The sequence below is a fragment of the Montipora foliosa genome, chromosome 1 (assembly GCF_036669935.1).
Source record: "Montipora foliosa isolate CH-2021 chromosome 1, ASM3666993v2, whole genome shotgun sequence".
In the NCBI taxonomy this organism is placed as follows: domain Eukaryota; kingdom Metazoa; phylum Cnidaria; class Anthozoa; order Scleractinia; family Acroporidae; genus Montipora; species Montipora foliosa.
The window spans coordinates 39,990,643-40,008,142 of record NC_090869.1 but is presented as its reverse complement, the minus strand read 5'-3'; the positions used below and the strand labels follow the sequence as shown (position 1 = coordinate 40,008,142).

General features: G+C 39.3%; 2 protein-coding genes across 2 annotated transcripts in view; one reads left to right on the top strand and one right to left on the bottom strand.

Moving 5' to 3' along the window:
* Positions 1–11,984: 11,984 nt before the first annotated feature.
* Positions 11,985–17,500, bottom strand: part of LOC137998163 (uncharacterized) — a 17,498-nt gene continuing 11,982 nt past the window's right edge. The window contains exon 2 of the mRNA XM_068844592.1: positions 11,985–13,314. Coding sequence (XP_068700693.1) covers positions 12,173–13,273 — 1,101 coding nt within the window. The 5' untranslated portion in view covers positions 13,274–13,314 and the 3' untranslated portion in view covers positions 11,985–12,172. The remainder of the gene's footprint in view (positions 13,315–17,500) is intronic.
* The window catches only part of LOC137998146 (polycystin-1-like protein 2), a 34,479-nt gene continuing 33,995 nt past the window's right edge, over positions 17,017–17,500 (top strand). Inside the window, exon 1 of the mRNA XM_068844587.1 lies at positions 17,017–17,226. The gene's annotated coding sequence lies outside the window, so the exon portion shown is untranslated. The remainder of the gene's footprint in view (positions 17,227–17,500) is intronic.

Sequence of the window (17,500 nt, the reverse complement as noted above, 5' to 3'; positions counted from 1 at the left end):
GTTGCCGTACAAGACGCGCAAAGTTATCAGAACTAGAGGTAATTTGGACCGACGACCGTGATATTAGAGTCATGGGTCTATTCTCGATTTTACGTCACGAACTGCTTTCCATTCCTGTTTTCAAACAAATTTTGCGTTGCAAAGGAGTTTGTGATGTAATATCGAGAATAGACCCATGCCTCTCACATCACGGTGGTGGGTCCAAATTACTGCTACAATTTTGGAAAAAAGAGGGTTGAGAATATTAAAAACCGGGGTTACTTTACCCACTACATCCTCAATATCGCATATTATTAGCAATCCCCCTTCCCCCTACAACCAATGTTGATAAGCTCAGGTTCGACATGCTTTGTTTCGTCTAGCAACATTGATCAAGGAAGGGGGGGAGCTGGGGGCAAAAAGAGAGCTTGTTTTTCATACTTGTGAACGGAGTTTAGTCCAAAAGTAGAGTTTTCTCAACAATTTTGTCCTTGATTGTAGTTTTGATAACTTTGCGCGTCTTGCCCGGCAGACAAAAAGCGAGATTTGCTCGATGCTTGGGCAACGTTAGTTACCTTTCGTTCTCGATTAGTTAAAAGAAAACACAAGATTTGCGATCGGGTTTTTCATTATCATTTATGCAAAGATCTCTGGAAAAACGAAAAATTGACCGCGATGTAAGCAGCAACCTGACTCCCAGTCATCCGCTTTCTGGAGAGCCGCACCCGTCCGGGCTACGGAGTCCAACATCAACAGTTCCACGTTCTTGGATATTCTATCCCTGGCAAGTTGAAGAATTTAACTGAAAAATAAAGTTTAGATCTTCTTTCTGGTCTGTCTTGTCTAATGATAACTGGTTCATTCTACTTTTGATAGAAAATGCTTGAAAGTATAGTTAACAATTATTCCATGAGCGCGTGTTGGATATGAGACGATAGATTGCCAACGAGGCGCGTAGCGCCGAATTGGCTATAATCATCTCATATCCAATTAACAAGCGCGAGTGGAATAATTGTTTTATTAAAAACGGCCCCAAAATATAGAAAACTATACTACAATAAAAACAAAAAGGCCCAAAAATCACGCATATGCTTGCCGTGTTTGTAGATCATGGTATAATGGTTCATAACCCATGATGGCTTAGCCAATCAAAACTTTCGAATTGCATTATCCAATAATCCAGTTTTTAATAAAACGAAATGATCTCCACTGGTTTCTTAGGTGTAACACCAAGCCCATCGAAGAGCAGATCCCAGCCCACATTGTCACCGACATCATCTTCGGGTAAGTGTATAATTTCTATTATCCAAAATACGATACCATGCATTTAAACGGTTTACAAAAAATAAGAAAGCTCCAAAGGGTTTTCCACAGGTAACAATGGGTTTCCTACTGAAAAGGATTACGGAACTGTCAGTTCTTTGAGTACGGAAAGATTGTGAAATATTTCAAATGCCATCGTCACCTTTTTGCTTAAGGGCGTCTGTGTGGTCTGAGCTGCTGTGGGTGGTAACATTACCGCTGAAAAATCCTATGAGACTCAATTGTTGGGAACTTAAAACCTAACTTAGTGATGTAGTATATTTTTCAAATTTCGAAAAGCCCATTACATTCTCTCACATAATACGTTGTATGAGAACCCTGTACTATAATTTTGGTTATTTATGAAAACGCTGTAGGGAGATGAAAAAAATATAGTTTCATTAAAGTTGTTTTTTTTTTTCTAAGAATGCGAAGAATTGAACCAGTTGAAGGGTAGGTCACTGAGTTTTGAGATAGCCAAATGAAAACGAAAGCTGGGCCGGAGAGTCTCAATATCGGCATATGAATAAACAAATAAAAGCTGTGTATAGGTATAGTGCGCGAGAGTTCTTTTTAAGAGTAATTTCACTTAAACTACAGAATAACGAGCGCTCCGTGTAAAAACCGATGGGATGAAAAATAATAAATTTTACGTCACGAACTGCTTTCCATTCTTATTTTCAAACAAATTTTGCCTTGCAAAGCAGTCTGTGATGTAAAATCGAGAATAGACCCATGCCTCTCACATCACGGTGGTGGGTCCAAATTTCTGCTAGTTTTGATAACTTTGCGCGTCTTGCTCGGCACACAAAAAGTGACATTTGGTCGATTCTTGGGCAACGTTAGTTACCTTTCGTTCTCGATTAGTTGAAAGAAAACGCAAGATTTGCGATCGGGTTTTTCATTAACATTTATGGAAAGATCTCTGGAAAAACGAAAAATTGACCACGATGTAAGCAGCAACCTGGCTCCCAGTCATCCGCTTTCTGGAGATTCGCACCCGTCCGGATTACGGAGTCCAACATCAACAGTTCCGCGTTCTTGGAACTTCTATCCCTGGCAAGTTGAAGAAATTAATTGACAAAAAAAGTTTAGATCGTCTTTCTGGTTTGTCTTGTCTAATGATAACTAATTCATTCTACTTTTGATGGAAAATGCTTAAAAGTATAGAACGAAATATTCTCCACTGGTTTCTTAGGTGTGACGCCAAGCCCATCAAAGAGCAGATCCCGGGCCACAGTGTCACCGACATCATCTTCGGGTAAGTGTCTAATTCCCATTATCCAAAATACGATACCATGCATTTAAACGGTTTACAAAAAATAATTAGGCTCCAAAGGGCTCTCCACAGTTAACGATGGGTTTCCTATTGGAAAGGATTACGGAACTGTCAGTTCTTTGAGTACGGAAAGATTGTGATATATTTCAAATACCATCGTCACCTTATTTATTAAGGGCGTATGTGTGGCCTCAACTGCTGCAGGTGGTAACACTACCGCCTAAACCCTATGAGAGTCAATTGTTGGGAAATCTTAAAACCCAACTTAGTGATCTAGTATTTTTTTTCAAATTTCGAAAAGCCCATTGCATTCTCTCACATAATACGTTGTATGAGAACCATGTACTATAACTTTGGTTATTCATGAAAACGCTGTTGGGAGATGAAAAAGATAATTGCATTAAATTTGGTTTTGTTTTAACAATGCGAAGAATCGAACCAGTTGAAGGGTAGGTCACCGAGTTTTGAGATAAAAACGAAAGCTGGGCCGGAGAGTCTCAATATCGGCATATGAATAAACAAATAAAAGCTATGTATAGGTATAGTCCGCAAGAGTTCTTTTTAAGAGTAATTTCACTTAAACTACAGAATAACGAGCGTTCCGTGTAAACTAATGTATATTCAGTTAAAAATGCACCTAAACTTAAATATTTTTGGTTCCTTATATAAATCTTTCCGTCCAAAGCGAACGTATGTCACCATTGTTATCCAGAATTTCCCTTTTTCTTTGCCATGCAAGACGCGCAAAGTTATCAAAACTAGAGGTAATTTGGACCCACGACCGTGATATTAGAGTCATGGGTCTGTTGTCGATTTTACGTCACGAACTGCTTTCCATTCCTGTTTTCAAACAAACTTTGCGTTGCAAAGGAGTTTGTGATGTAATATCGAGAATAGACCCATGCCTCTCACATCACGGTGGTGGGTCCAAATTACTGCTACAATTTTGGAAAAAAAAGGGTTGAGAATATTAAAAACCGGGGTTACTTTACCCACTACATCCTAGATATCGCACACTATTAGCAATCCCCTTCCCCCTACAACCAATGTTGATAAGCTCAGGTTCGACATGCTTTGTTTCGTCTAGCAACATTGATCAAGGAAGGGGGGGGGGGAGCTGGAGGCAAAAAGAGAGCTTGTTTTTCATACTTGTGAACGGAGTTTAGTCCAAAAGCAGAGTTTTCTCAACAATTTTGTCCATGATTGTGGTTTTGATAACTTTGCGCGTCTTGCCAGGAAGACAAAAAGCGAGATTTGCTCGATGCTTGGGCAACCTTAGTTACCTTTCGTTCTCGATTAGTTAAAAGAAAACACAAGATTTGCGATCGGATTTTTCATTAACATTTATGCAAAGATCTCTGGAAAAAAGGAAAAATTGACCAAGATGTAAGCAGCAACCTGGCTCCCAGTCATCCGCTTTCTGGAGACCGCACCCGTCCGGGCTACGGAGTCCAACATTAACAGTTCCACGTTCTTGGATATTCTATCCCTGGCAAGTTGAAGAATTTAACTGAAAAATAAAGTTTAGATCTTCTTTCTGGTCTGTCTTGTCTAATGATAACTGATTCATTCTACTTTTGATGGAAAATGCTTAAAAGTATAGTTAACAATTATTCCATGAGCGCGCGTTGGATATGAGACGATAGATTGCCAACGAGGCGCGTAGTGCCGAATTGGCTATAATCATCTCATATCCAATTAACAAGCGCGAGTGGAATAATTGTTTTATTAAAAACGGCCCCAAAATATAGAAAACTAGACTACAATAAAAACAAAAAGGCCCAAAAATCACGCATATGCTTGCCGTGTTTGTAGATCATGGTATAATGGCTCATAACCCATGATGGCTTAGCCAATCAAAACTCTCGAATTGCATTATCCAATAATCCAGTTTTTAATAAAACGAAATGATCTCCACTGGTTTCTTAGGTGTAACACCAAGCCCATCGAAGAGCAGATCCCAGCCCACATTGTCACCGACATCATCTTCGGGTAAGTTTATAATTTCTGTCATCCAAAATACGATACCATGCATTTAAACGGTTTACAAAAAAAAGAAAGCTCCAAAGGGTTTTCCACAGGTACCAATGGGTTTCCTATTGGAAAGGATTACGGAACTGTCAGTTCTTTGAGTACGGAAAGATTGTGATATATTTCAAATGCCATCGTCACCTTACTTCTTAAGGGCGTCTGTGTGGTCTCAGCTGCTGCGGGTGGTAACATTGCCGCTGAAAAATCCTATGAGACTCAATTGTTGGGAACTTAAAACCTAACTTAGTGATGTAGTATATTTTTCAAATTTCGAACAGCCCATTACATTCTCTCACATAATACGTTGTATGAGAACCCTGTACTATAATTTTGGTTATTCATGAAAACGCTGTAGGGAGATGAAAAAAATATAGTTTCATTAAAGTTGGTTTTTTTTTTCTAAGAATGCGAAGAATTGAACCAGTTGAAGGGTAGGTCACTGAGTTTTGAGATAGCCAAATGAAAACGAAAGCTGGGCCGGAGAGTCTCAATATCGGCATATGAATAAACAAATAAAAGCTGTGTATAGGTATAGTGCGCGAGAGTTCTTTTTAAGAGTAATTTCACTTAAACTACAGAATAACGAGCGCTCCGTGTAAAAACCGTTGGGATGAAAAATAATAAATTTTACGTCACGAACTGCTTTCCATTCTTATTTTCAAACAAATTTTGCCTTGCAAAGCAGTCTGTGATGTAAAATCGAGAATAGACCCATGCCTCTCACATCACGGTGGTGGGTCCAAATTTCTGCTAGTTTTGATAACTTTGCGCGTCTTGCTCGGCACACAAAAAATGACATTTGGTCGATTCTTGGGCAACGTTAGTTACCTTTCGTTCTCGATTAGTTGAAAGAAAACACAAGATTTGCGATCGGATTTTTCATTAACATTTATGCAAAGATCTCTGGAAAAACGAAAAATTGACCACGATGTAAGCAGCAACCTGGCTCCCAGTCATCCGCTTTCTGGAGATTCGCACCCGTCCGGATTACGGAGTCCAACATCAACAGTTCCGCGTTCTTGGAACTTCTATCCCTGGCAAGTTGAAGAAATTAATTGACAAAAAAAGTTTAGATCGTCTTTCTGGTTTGTCTTGTCTAATGATAACTAATTCATTCTACTTTTGATGGAAAATGCTTAAAAGTATAGAACGAAATATTCTTCACTGGTTTCTTAGGTGTGACACCAAGCTCATCAAAGAGCAGATCCCGGGCCACAGTGTCAGCGACATCATCTTCGGGTAAGTGTATAATTCCCATTATCCAAAATACGATACCATGCATTTAAACGGTTTACAAAAAATAATTAGGCTCCAAAGGGCTCTCCACAGTTAACGATGGGTTTCCTATTGGAAAGGATTACGGAACTGTCAGTTCTTTGAGTACGGAAAGATTGTGATATATTTCAAATACCATCGTCACCTTATTTATTAAGGGCGTCTGGATGGCCTCAACTGCTGCGGGTGGTAACATTACCGCTGAAAAATCCTATGAAACTCAATTGTTGGGAAATCTTAAAACCTAACTTAGTGATGTAGTGAAATTTTTCAAATTTCGAAAAGCCCATTACATTCTCTCACATAATACGTTGTATGAGAACCCTGTACTATAATTTTGGTTAATCATGAAAACGCTGTTGAGAGATGAAAAAGTTGTTTTAAGAATGGGAAGAATCGAACCAGTTGAAGGGTAGATCACTGAGTTTTGAGATAGCCATATGAAAACGAAAGCTGGGCCGGAGAGTCTCAATATCGGCATATGAATAAACAAATAACAGCTGTGTATAGGTATTGTGCGCGAGAGTTCCTTTTTAAGAGTAATTTCACTTAAAATATAGAATAACGAGCGTTCCGTGTAAAAACCGATGGGATGAAAAATAATAAATTAATGTATTTTCAGTTTAAGGTACACCTAAACTAAAATATTTTTGGTTCCTTATAAAAATCTTCCCATCCTAAGCAAACATATGTCAACATTGTTATCCAGAATCTCCCTTTTTCTTTTCCCTGCAAGACGGGCAATGTTATCAAAATTAGAGGTAATTTGGACGCACGACCGTGATATTAGAGTAATGGGTCTATTCTCGATTTTACGTCACGAACTGCTTTCCTTTCCCGTTTTCAAACAAACTTTGCGTTACAAAGCAGTTTGTGATGTAAAATCGAGAATAGACCCATGCCCCTCACAATTCGGTCGTGGGTCCAAATTACTGCTAGGTTTGATAACTTTGCCCGTCATCTCCGGCAGACAAAAAGCTAAATTTTTAGGTAAAAATGGTAAAACATGTTTGCTTTTCATGGAGAGATTAATATTTTAGACGAAAAATGCAAACTCTCGAATTGCATTATCCACTAATCCAGTTTTTAATAAAACGAGATATTCTCCACTGGTTTCTTAGGTGTGACACCAAGCCCATCGAAGAGCAGATCCCAGCCCACATTGTCACCGACATCATCTTCGGGTAAGTGTATAATTTCTATTATCCAAAATACGATACCATGTTTTTACAGTAAGGACACTTGAACCGTGAACACTTGACATTTTTGTGTACATTGTTTTTTTGACGACGAAGAAATAAAGGCTCTTCTTATGATGTATAGTGTTACATGTATAGCATTTTGTGAGTGTAAAAACATTGAATACTCTTGTCAAAAGGACGAGCCCAGATTCTATAGTCACTAAAAAAATGTACAAAAAAAATATCAAGTGTTCATGGTTCGAGTGTCCTCACTGTAAACGGTTTACAAAAAATAAGAAAGCTCCAAAGGGTTTTCCACGGGTAACAATGAGTTTCCTATTGGAAAGGATTACGGAACTGTCAGTTCTTTGAGTACGGAAAGATTGTGATATATTTCAAATGCCATCGTCATCTTATTTCTTAAGGGCGTCTGTGTGGTCTCAGCTGCTGCGGGTGGTAACATTACCGCTGAAAAATCCTATGAGACTCAATTGTTGGGAACTTAAAACCTAACTTAGTGATGTAGTATATTTTTCAAATTTCGAAAAGCCCATTGCATTCTCTCACATAATACGTTGTATGAGAACCCTGTACTATAATTTTGGTTATTCATGAAAACGCTGTAGGGAGATGAAAAAAATATAGTTTCATTAAAGTTGGTTTTTTTTTTCTAAGAATGCGAAGAATTGAACCAGTTGAAGGGTAGGTCACTGAGTTTTGAGATAGCCAGATAAAAACGAAAGCTGGGCCGGAGAGTCTCAATATCGGCATATGAATAAACAAATAAAAGCTGTGTATAGGTATAGTGCGCGAGAGTTCTTTTTAAGAGTAATTTCACTTAAACTACAGAATAACGAGCGTTCCGTGTAAAAACCGTTGGGATGAAAAATAATAAATTTTACGTCACGAACTGCTTTCCATTCTTATTTTCAAACAAATTTTGCCTTGCAAAGCAGTCTGTGATGTAAAATCGAGAATAGACCCATGCCTCTCACATCACGGTGGTGCGTCCAAATTTCTGCTAGTTTTGATAACTTTGCGCGTCTTGCTCGGCAGACAAAAAGTGAGATTTTGTCGATTCTTGGGCGACGTTAGTTATCTTTCGTTCTCGATTAGTTGAAAGAAAACACAAGATTTGCGATCGGATTTTTTATTAACATTTATGAAAAGATCTCTGGAAAAACGAAAAATTGACCACGATGTAAGCAGCAACCTGGCTCCCAGTCATCCGCTTTCTGGAGAGCCGCACCCGTCCGGATTACGGAGTCCAACATCAACAGTTCCGCGTTCTTGGAACTTCTATCCCTGGCAAGTTGAAGAAATTAATTGACAAAAAAAGTTTAGATCGTCTTTCTGGTTTGTCTTGTCTAATGATAACTAATTCATTCTACTTTTGATGGAAAATGCTTAAAAGTATAGAACGAAATATTCTTCACTGGTTTCTTAGGTGTGACACCAAGCTCATCAAAGAGCAGATCCCAGCTCACAGTGTTACCCACGTCATCTTCGGGTAAGTGTGTAATTTCTATTATCCAAAGTACGATACCATGCATCTAGACGGTTTACAAAAAATATGGAGCCTCCAAAGGGCTCTCCATAGGTAACAATGGGTTTCCTATTGGAAAGGATTACAGAACTGTCAGTTCTTTGAATACGGAAAGATTGTGATATATTTCAAATGCCATCGTCACCTTTTTTCTTAAGGGCGTCTGGATGGCCTCAACTGCTGCGGGTGGTAACACTACCGCTGAAAAATCCTATGAGACTCAATTGTTGGGAAATCTTAAAACCTAACTTAGTGATGTAGTATTTTTTTTCAAATTTCGAAAAGCCCATTACATTCTCTCACATAATACGTTGTATGAGAACCCTGTACTATAATTTTGGTTATTCATGAAAACGCTGTTGAGGGACGAAAAAGTTGTTTTAAGAATGGGAAGAATCGAATCAGTGTAGGGTAGGTCACTGAGTTTTGAGATAGCCAGATGAAAACGAAAGCTGGGCCGGAGAGTCTCAATATCGGCATATGAATAAACAAATAACAGCTGTGTATAGGTATTGTGCGCATGAGTTCTTTTTAAGAGTAATTTCACTTAAAATATAGAATAACGAGCGTTCCGTGTAAAAACCGATGGAATGAAAAATAATAAATTAATGTATTTTCAGTTTAAGGTACACCTAAACTTAAATATTTTGGGTTCCTTAAAAAAATCTTCCCATCCTAAGCAAACATATGTCAACATTGTTATCCAGAATTTCCCTTTTTCTTTGCCGTGCAAGACGGGCAATGTTATCAAAATTAGAGGTAATTTGAACGCACGACCGTGATATTAGAGTAATGGGTCTATTCTCGATTTTACGTCACGAACTGCTTTCCTTTCCCGTTTTCAAACAAACTTTGCGTTACAAAGCAGTTTGTGATGTAAAATCGAGAATAGACCCATGCCTCTCACAACTCGGTCGTGGGTCCAAATTTTTGCTAGGTTTGATAACTTTGCGCGTCATCTCCGGCAGACAAAAAGCTAAATTTTTAGGTAAAAATGGTAAAACATGTTTGCTTTTGATGGAGAGATTAGTATTTTAGACGAAAAATGTCTGCGTTTAGGTGCACTTTACGGAATTTAGCTTTAGTCCACAGTTTACTACTACAACGTTTGCTATACTAAATGTAAAACTAAATGGCCAGTGTACATTTAGTTACTTTTTGTTTTTTCGCACACCTCTTAACGCCGGCAGTACGAGCGCAATAGGGAAGATGGCACAAGCCTGGTTGCTCATTTGCATATGACTCTTAACAGCAAGCATTGGTCTACGAATATCTGCCACCAAACTTGTAAAAACTCCTCATTTGGCTCTAAAAGCCCTGCGTAAGAATACATCAATCGCAATCCTTTAAACTTGTTCTGTTGAAAGCTACTTTTTAGTTGCTCTGTATTTCACCAGAGCGCCAAAACCACATTCAAAAAGATATCTTTGACATCGATATCCAGTAAACTGTTATCAATGTACTCTCATCCATCCGTGAGCAATTCATAAAGCAGCATTCCTAGTCTCTGATCCAACAAAACGATAAAAAACTACCCTTATTCTTTGGCCATCGTAGCTTTCAAAAATGGTAAAACATAAATAGCGGTCATGGTAAACCAACGCATTTTATAAAGTCTTGACGTTTCGTGTGCCACGGAGAAGTCATCGTAACAATGTTTGAAAACTACCTACCTTGTAGCAAGAACATCTTACTGGAGTTCTATTTGGCGAATTGATGATTTTTTGTGGTTTGCGGAAACAAATTTTTGCGGTTCGAGAAGACTGAAATTTCTGCTGGGAACTAAATTTTGCCATTCTGTGTTCAAACAGCCCGGAAGCAGCACATTTTATTTTCAACTTTTGTTGCACGGTATTTTGAGTCACTCGGTCGACTCTATTTACTTACAGTATTAATACCTTACTGCGAAAAAGGAACTGCACACTGGGAACACAACAAAAAAAAAAGCGTATCGCTACCACGCATAACAAAAGACTGTTTCATTTATTCGGTTTGCGGTTTGCAGACGCCCTAGCAAATGGTGTTCCCTCTCATTCGTGCTGATCTAATTTACTGAATTTCTTGACATTTTCGGTCCTTTACCTATTGTTTTGTTTGCGATACAGACTACTGTACATATTTATCTAACCCCCGGGTTGCTTTACGATGGTTTATCCCATACGGGGCAAAATTACTGAATGCTGATTGGCTGAGACGGAGGGCATTTTTTTCTTAATCATGAAGGCACTTATGGTAATTGAGAGGGCATGATTAGTTGATACTGATTGGTTAACAGTTGCTTATCCAGAGCAAGGGAACTTACACTAGAATCTTCTTCCAGATTCTGACTCTGATTAAAAACTGCTTTTTGTCCACACATAAAATATATTTTAAGCGCAATTTCTCAGCATTGGCCGCCACGATTTATTGAACTGGACTTTAAAAGAATGAAAGCGTGGTAAGTTGACTGTCATTTGTCCAGCTTCCCTCAATAATTTTGCCCTTTATGTGATAAACATGTAATCGCAATGTGCCCTTGTGCAAGTAAAGATTAATTTCACTTGTATTTTCAAAGTTTTCCAAATTGCCCTCGTCGCTTTGCGGCTCGGGCAATTTTGTGAAAAATTAAAATAAGTCCTTAATTGCCCTCGGGCCAATGCGATTACAAGTACAAATCATGTCAATGTTCTTGTTTAAGTCCAGTGAATATCGCCCAAGTGGCACAAGTCTTTTTAACACGTCTTTAACAAAAAGCCAATAAACTGTTATCAATGTAGCCCCATCTGTCCCCGAGAATTTCGATTTGGTGCAGCTTTTCTTCAGTGCGCTAGACTGAAAGACGGCAACGACAATTTGCTGTCACCAAACACAACCATATACCAGCATTCCTGGCTTCTGATCCAAGGAAACGATAAAAGTCTATGCTTCATGGGAATACACTGGTAGTCCAATGGTATAACGGAATACAGTCACAAAGAGGAGGTTTAACTTCCATTTTAGCCGTCATTCTTGAATTGATGTCCTCAGATTTACAGCACTCGAGAAAGGTTGGAATTGAAAGTGTAATACAGCTAGGTACTCAAGGAACATATTGGTTTGCAATTTGCGTAACCATTGACATACTTGTTTGGTAGGATACTGATCACTTTAATCTGACCAAAATTCGTGACAATTAAGAAATGGTACGCGTGCAGCGTGCAACTATCGAGTTATGGACGCACGCGGGAGGTTGCTAAGCACAAGAGAAGCGTAAGAATCGCACGAGGCGATAGCCGAGTGCGACTCTAGCTTCTTGAGTGCTTAGCAAACCTCCCAAGTGCGTCCATAACTCGATAGTTGCACGCTGCACGCTTACCATTTCTTTTATAACATGAAGACTTATCATATCGGGTGAAAATATTTATTGAATCTTTTAGTGTTACATGAAGTCAAAACCATGATCAACCGCGCGAAAATGGATCGCAGTGAGTTCATTCATTCTGTTTTATCGATCTAGGGACAACATGCAACTTAAAACTGCTCAGTTAACTTTCGTACAGTATTCAACTCGCAACGAACAAGACATGCTAAGGTAAAATTGATCGTCTCACAAAGTTAAGCTTAAGTCTGCTGCGATCGGTTGAAAACAAACTGCACGGTTTGAATTGTGCAATTTTGAAAATGTGGTGCCGCTTCCCTTGCAACCTGTAAAGGATGTATTTCTTGATTTGCTTTTTGCCGTAAACCACTGCTCACTTCCACTGTGGATTGCACTTGGGAAGCTGCGGTTACACAACTAGTGCTCGGAGCCGATAGCGCCCTGGACAACACATCATTGCAATTTTGAAGCTGTGAAACAGATAGTCGACAGTTGTAATGTGAAAGGGATTGCTCGTTTCGATGGCCTGAAATTGACATGATATGTCGATTGGGGACGCCAGCATTGGACCACAGGGTTATGGCCGTAGCTCGGATGCTGTGGTTTGTGTATATCTTAGACAAACCGGCCGCTTCGCTGATTTTCTTCATCATGTTTGCGAGAGTGTTTACGCCAAGTGGCCTTTGTTCGAACCACACATCTTCTTCGGGACTGAAATTTGCCTTTGGGTGCTGGAAAGATGAACTGCAATTCGGGTTAACCTTTTCAAGGTAGAGCTTTAAAGCCTTGTAGCCATCGAATTGGTCTGCAGTTTCGTACATCCTTGCTTCTTTTTCGTTACTGGGTTTGCCACTGACCCCACCTGGATGGTTCTTCGAAGATTCATCATGTGCCATGGTTGCGAATTTTCTCCCGGCTGCATCAACGACAAACTTGAAGCTGTTGATAGTAAGAGCTCTCTGTCCCTCACGGCCTCTTCGGCAAAAGTAAAGGACAATGTGGAACCAGACATTTCTTAAAGGTGAGAGTGGGGAAGAAAGAGAAAAGACTCCACTGGTTTTGAGCTGTCCGAGATGTTGTTCTTCAATAGCAGATTTGTGGGTTACGTTTTCTTTTCCACTTCTTCTCAAATTAACAAGTTGCGCATCTAACATCTGGTTTGACCGGAAAAATGTGGGGTCACTCGCTAGCTGAAGCCCTTTGCTGTGAGGAGGAGCGTTAAGATATCTTTCGATTCCGTGTCTGAACCCAAGCAGGGTTGATTTACTGTATGGCTCTCCTTTTCGTGTTCGTGCTTCGGCGTAAAATCGCCTGAGATTCTGGTCCAGCTGACCCTTTGTCATGTTTTCAAGAGGTGTTCGTATAGCTTTCTCTGAGCACCAGCCTAAAGTTGAAAACATGAATGGCCTCACTGAAAAATATGGTCTTTTTAACTGTTTTGTTATTAATTATTGTAAAATAAAGAAAGCAAGAATTATTTTAAAGATGTAAACAGTTGGATGCTCATTAGCGCTGTCCTTGCCAGATAAAACTTTGATATCTCCGAGCATTAATTTCATGCTCAGTAGAACTTTTTTTTTTAAGTAAGCTTATACTTGAACAGATGCATGGATTTCATTAATATGTACGACTTGAAGTGGAGATAAACTAAGAATAAAGCCAGGATCCGAGCTAGGATCCGAGCCAGGATCCGAGCCAGGATTCGAGCCAAGATCCGAGCTAGGATCTGAGCCAGGATTCGAGACCTAACCGAGACCTAACCGAGACCTAACCTAACCTAACCAAGACCTACTCTAACCCTAACTAGACTTAACTAGACTAGAACCAACGCAAAAAGACCTAACCTAACCGATTCGAGACATAACCTAACCGAAAGATTCGAGAATAAATAGCGGAGAAAGCTCATCTTAGCTCGAATCCTGGCTGGAATCCTGGCTCGGATCCCAGCTCGAGTCCTGGCTCGGATCCTAGCTCGAATCCTGGCTCGAAGTTTAGGTATCCTCCTTGAAGTGGGACTAAAACTAATAAGAAGCTAACCTAAAAACTGCATGCAACGTTTACTCTCCGAAAACGTTCAAATGGCTTTCTACGCCAGAAATATTTTTTCTGAAAGATTATGCGGAGTTTTTTTACTGTCGCCAAATCGCTAAAAAGCAACTTTAGAATATTACTTCTATACATACTCACCTCGAAAGGTTGATACGGACCAATTTGTTGATTTTTTCGTCTTGTCGGAGTGCCTTTTTTCGATAAGATCATTAAGCTCCCGTTTGCTTAAATTAGCGAATCTTTTCACCTTACTTGGTGGCTCGTCAAAGATGTGGAGCTCAAAGTTGGGAAATTCAACGAATTGTTTTCGTCGTGTCCAGAAGATTTTTCCACAATTAAGCGAAATAAAAAAACAAAAATTATCTTGTAAAAACTTGGAACAGTTGCCGGCAAAAGATCTTACGGAATACTTGACGTCAGCGTGCAACCCACTCGGAAATGGATCGCACTTATTAGTCAATCAGAGCGCTTGCTTGCTTGAAGGCATGTTATAAGTAAACGTTAGACTGCTAGCAGTTGCTTCCATGTTAGTCGAGCCCTGCATTGCAGTCGAGAGAAAACGGCCAATGGATTTTATCTCCTCCCCTCCCCTCCCCTTCCCCAAGCCTCCCACGGGCGTTTCCTCATATCCCATGGTAGAGAGGAATTCACCATTTGTAGTTGCTTCATGAAATCTGTGTTTTCAGGGTGGTTCAATACAACCCTAACGCAAAGCGGGAAAGAGGATAATGTTAAGCTTTACAGAAAGTTAAAAGTTTTCGTCCAGTAAAGTGCATCTTTACTCAAACTTTGTATTGTGTGTAAAGCGATGTGTATCTGACACTTAAATGAAACTATAGACTGCCTTTACAGTAGCTTTACATCTGATCACGCAAATGTACCCATATATACCTTAACGACCGATGTTAAACTGGTACAAGGCAGGTTTACGCCACTTTACTTTTCCGTAATTCTCTTTTTTTTTTTCATTTCCATGCATGTGAGAAAACAAACATAACTGAATTCACATTGCCGAAGACATGTTGTCCTTTCATTTGTAACAGCAAGCATAAGTACAATAAACTGTGGACTAAAGCTAAGGTCTTTAAATCATTCCAACAGTGCAATACATAATGGTTTCTCAGTCGAAAAATCGTCTTTTCGCTACTTATAGGTTGTGTCACAGCCTTTCACACAAAACAAGTATTCAAGTATGACAGCAAATTAACTTGTACTCACCTTATATCGTTTAACCTTCACCCAGAAAATGAAAGAAACGTACTTTCGATATATATCGCAATTTGACTGTTCAGTTTTTGCGCGGAACGTCTCCTAAGATTTCAGTTTCAATCTTACTTTGGACGAGTGACATTTGGACTCCTTAAAAATACACATGCACTAGTCGTACAGTTATTAAATGATTATAAATTTATGGTGAGAATATTTAAAAATGCACTGGCAATGCAGCGATCATTGAGTGTTTTTCAAATACATTGTACAGGAAAGGTGGAAGAACACAGTTCAAGGATCCACTACTGCGATAGAAGTAGATTTAAGATTTTTTTTCTAATGCTGCAGAACCCAGGACGTTGAGTGCCACAAATTGAATTCTTTTATTTTAATAGGATCACAAGCAAATTGTACAATTGAACCCTCTAACGGAACAAGCCTTGATACAAAGTTTAATATCACTTGCTCCGTTGGGAATTCGCCTAAACCTCTCCATTCAACGTATGAATTCGGGTATAATCTACCAAATGGCCTCCATGTGATACTGTACAGAGGAAACAGGAGCAGCTTCCACACTGAATTGATAAGTCACGTTTCCTCTGTGGAAATCATTATAAGGGATGCTAAAGGATCACTTACTTTGAAAAGAGAATTAAACGTATCGGTGAGAATTTATTACTTTCTTTAAAATACTGTCTCTTTAAGTCAATCAACGTTGCGCTAACCCATAAAATGAAAGCAGGTTAATTCTAAGTCAACAATCTATTTCCCGGTAATAGCGGAGCTCCACGCGCGCCGAGCACTATACTTAAGAACATATGGTGACCCATCGACGCGGAGCGACGCAAGAAATTTTGGTTTTATAGCCATGATGTCATCGACCGACCGTACGTAAGTCCGTACGTCCACCCGTCCATGTATACCAATGTGACCAGTATCATGCTTGTTTACAGCATACATCTTTGATATTGGACATCCATGTTTTGATCCGGAAACATCAAAACGCGAACAATTCGAAACCTATTATTTTCACTAACCCTACAAGTAGTAAGAATAAATAACCAGGGAACTCCACTTTTAGGCTTGGCTAAATCTACGTATTAGTTCCTTATATAAGTCGTCCGACCTGTCATTCTCCTACCAACGGGTTTATACACATTAAACCTTACTAGATCGTGCATCGTTTATTTAAATGCTAAATTCTTTTATCCTCTGAATAGGCCAACGGGTAGCTTATAAAGTATGTCACAAATTATGGAAATCGTTCCCTGTTTCGGTTGTTGTTTTCCAATTGAATTGCGTCCTTTAAAAAAAAAAACAATACAAAAGCAGAATAATTTAAATGGCAAAGACAAATTTTATGCACTCATTTATTAATGTTTGGGAGTGTTTTACCGAGAACTAAAACACTCCTAGAATCAATTCGACCACTACATCCGGGAACCGAGAGGGCGTATATTAAGCAAGCAGGTCACGATTCCCGCCTAATTTGTTGGTATTTATACCCAGTATTTGTACTAGAGCCTGCTTTTCAATCTCTACCTTGTATATTTATTGTCCATATAATAAAAAAGAAATTACACGTTAGCTAGAAGATATAAATTTTGTGTTCACGTGGCAAGAACAATAGATCGGAGGACGAGGACGACTACGAGTACGAGTTTTCCATACTAAGCATGCGCACATGCTTTGGAGGCCGACATTTTTCAAACTGCGCTTGTTCAAAATGGAAAACTTGTACTCGTAGTCGTCGTCGTTCTCCAATCTAAAGGTCGCTAATATCTCACAATTGAGCGCATCGAACGATTGAGGTATTGTTCTTGCCACTCAGACATAAAATTCATGTCGTCTCGCTACCGTGTAATATCCTCTATATATACATCTTAAATTTTAGATGATATTTTTCTAGGTTCTTCCTCCCCGGAAGATAACGTGTTCACAGTGGGGTGCATCTTTTAATAGATGTAACGGGAGTGTAGATGTGCAACTTGTTGCCGAAATTCCATCTCTGCTTTACAACTTCACGAGATGTAAGCAGGTGCGTATTGGTCTGCTTTGCAAAATCTAATTTGATTCTTAGGAAAGTAATACCGCCAAAACGTTGGCAACTTTAATTGATCATTGTACTTGCCGAAAGACGTGTTTTTATTTGTCATCAGCGATTATAGGTGGTGCGCAATGGCCCATTTCCGAATGGCTATTTGCTTCTGTTTGAAAGCTACGTAGTCTTTGCAAAAACTTTTAAGTTTCTGTTGCTACTGTTGCGTTACGCGTATGTTCACGTCATTATAGGAAAGGAAAGGAAAGGAACT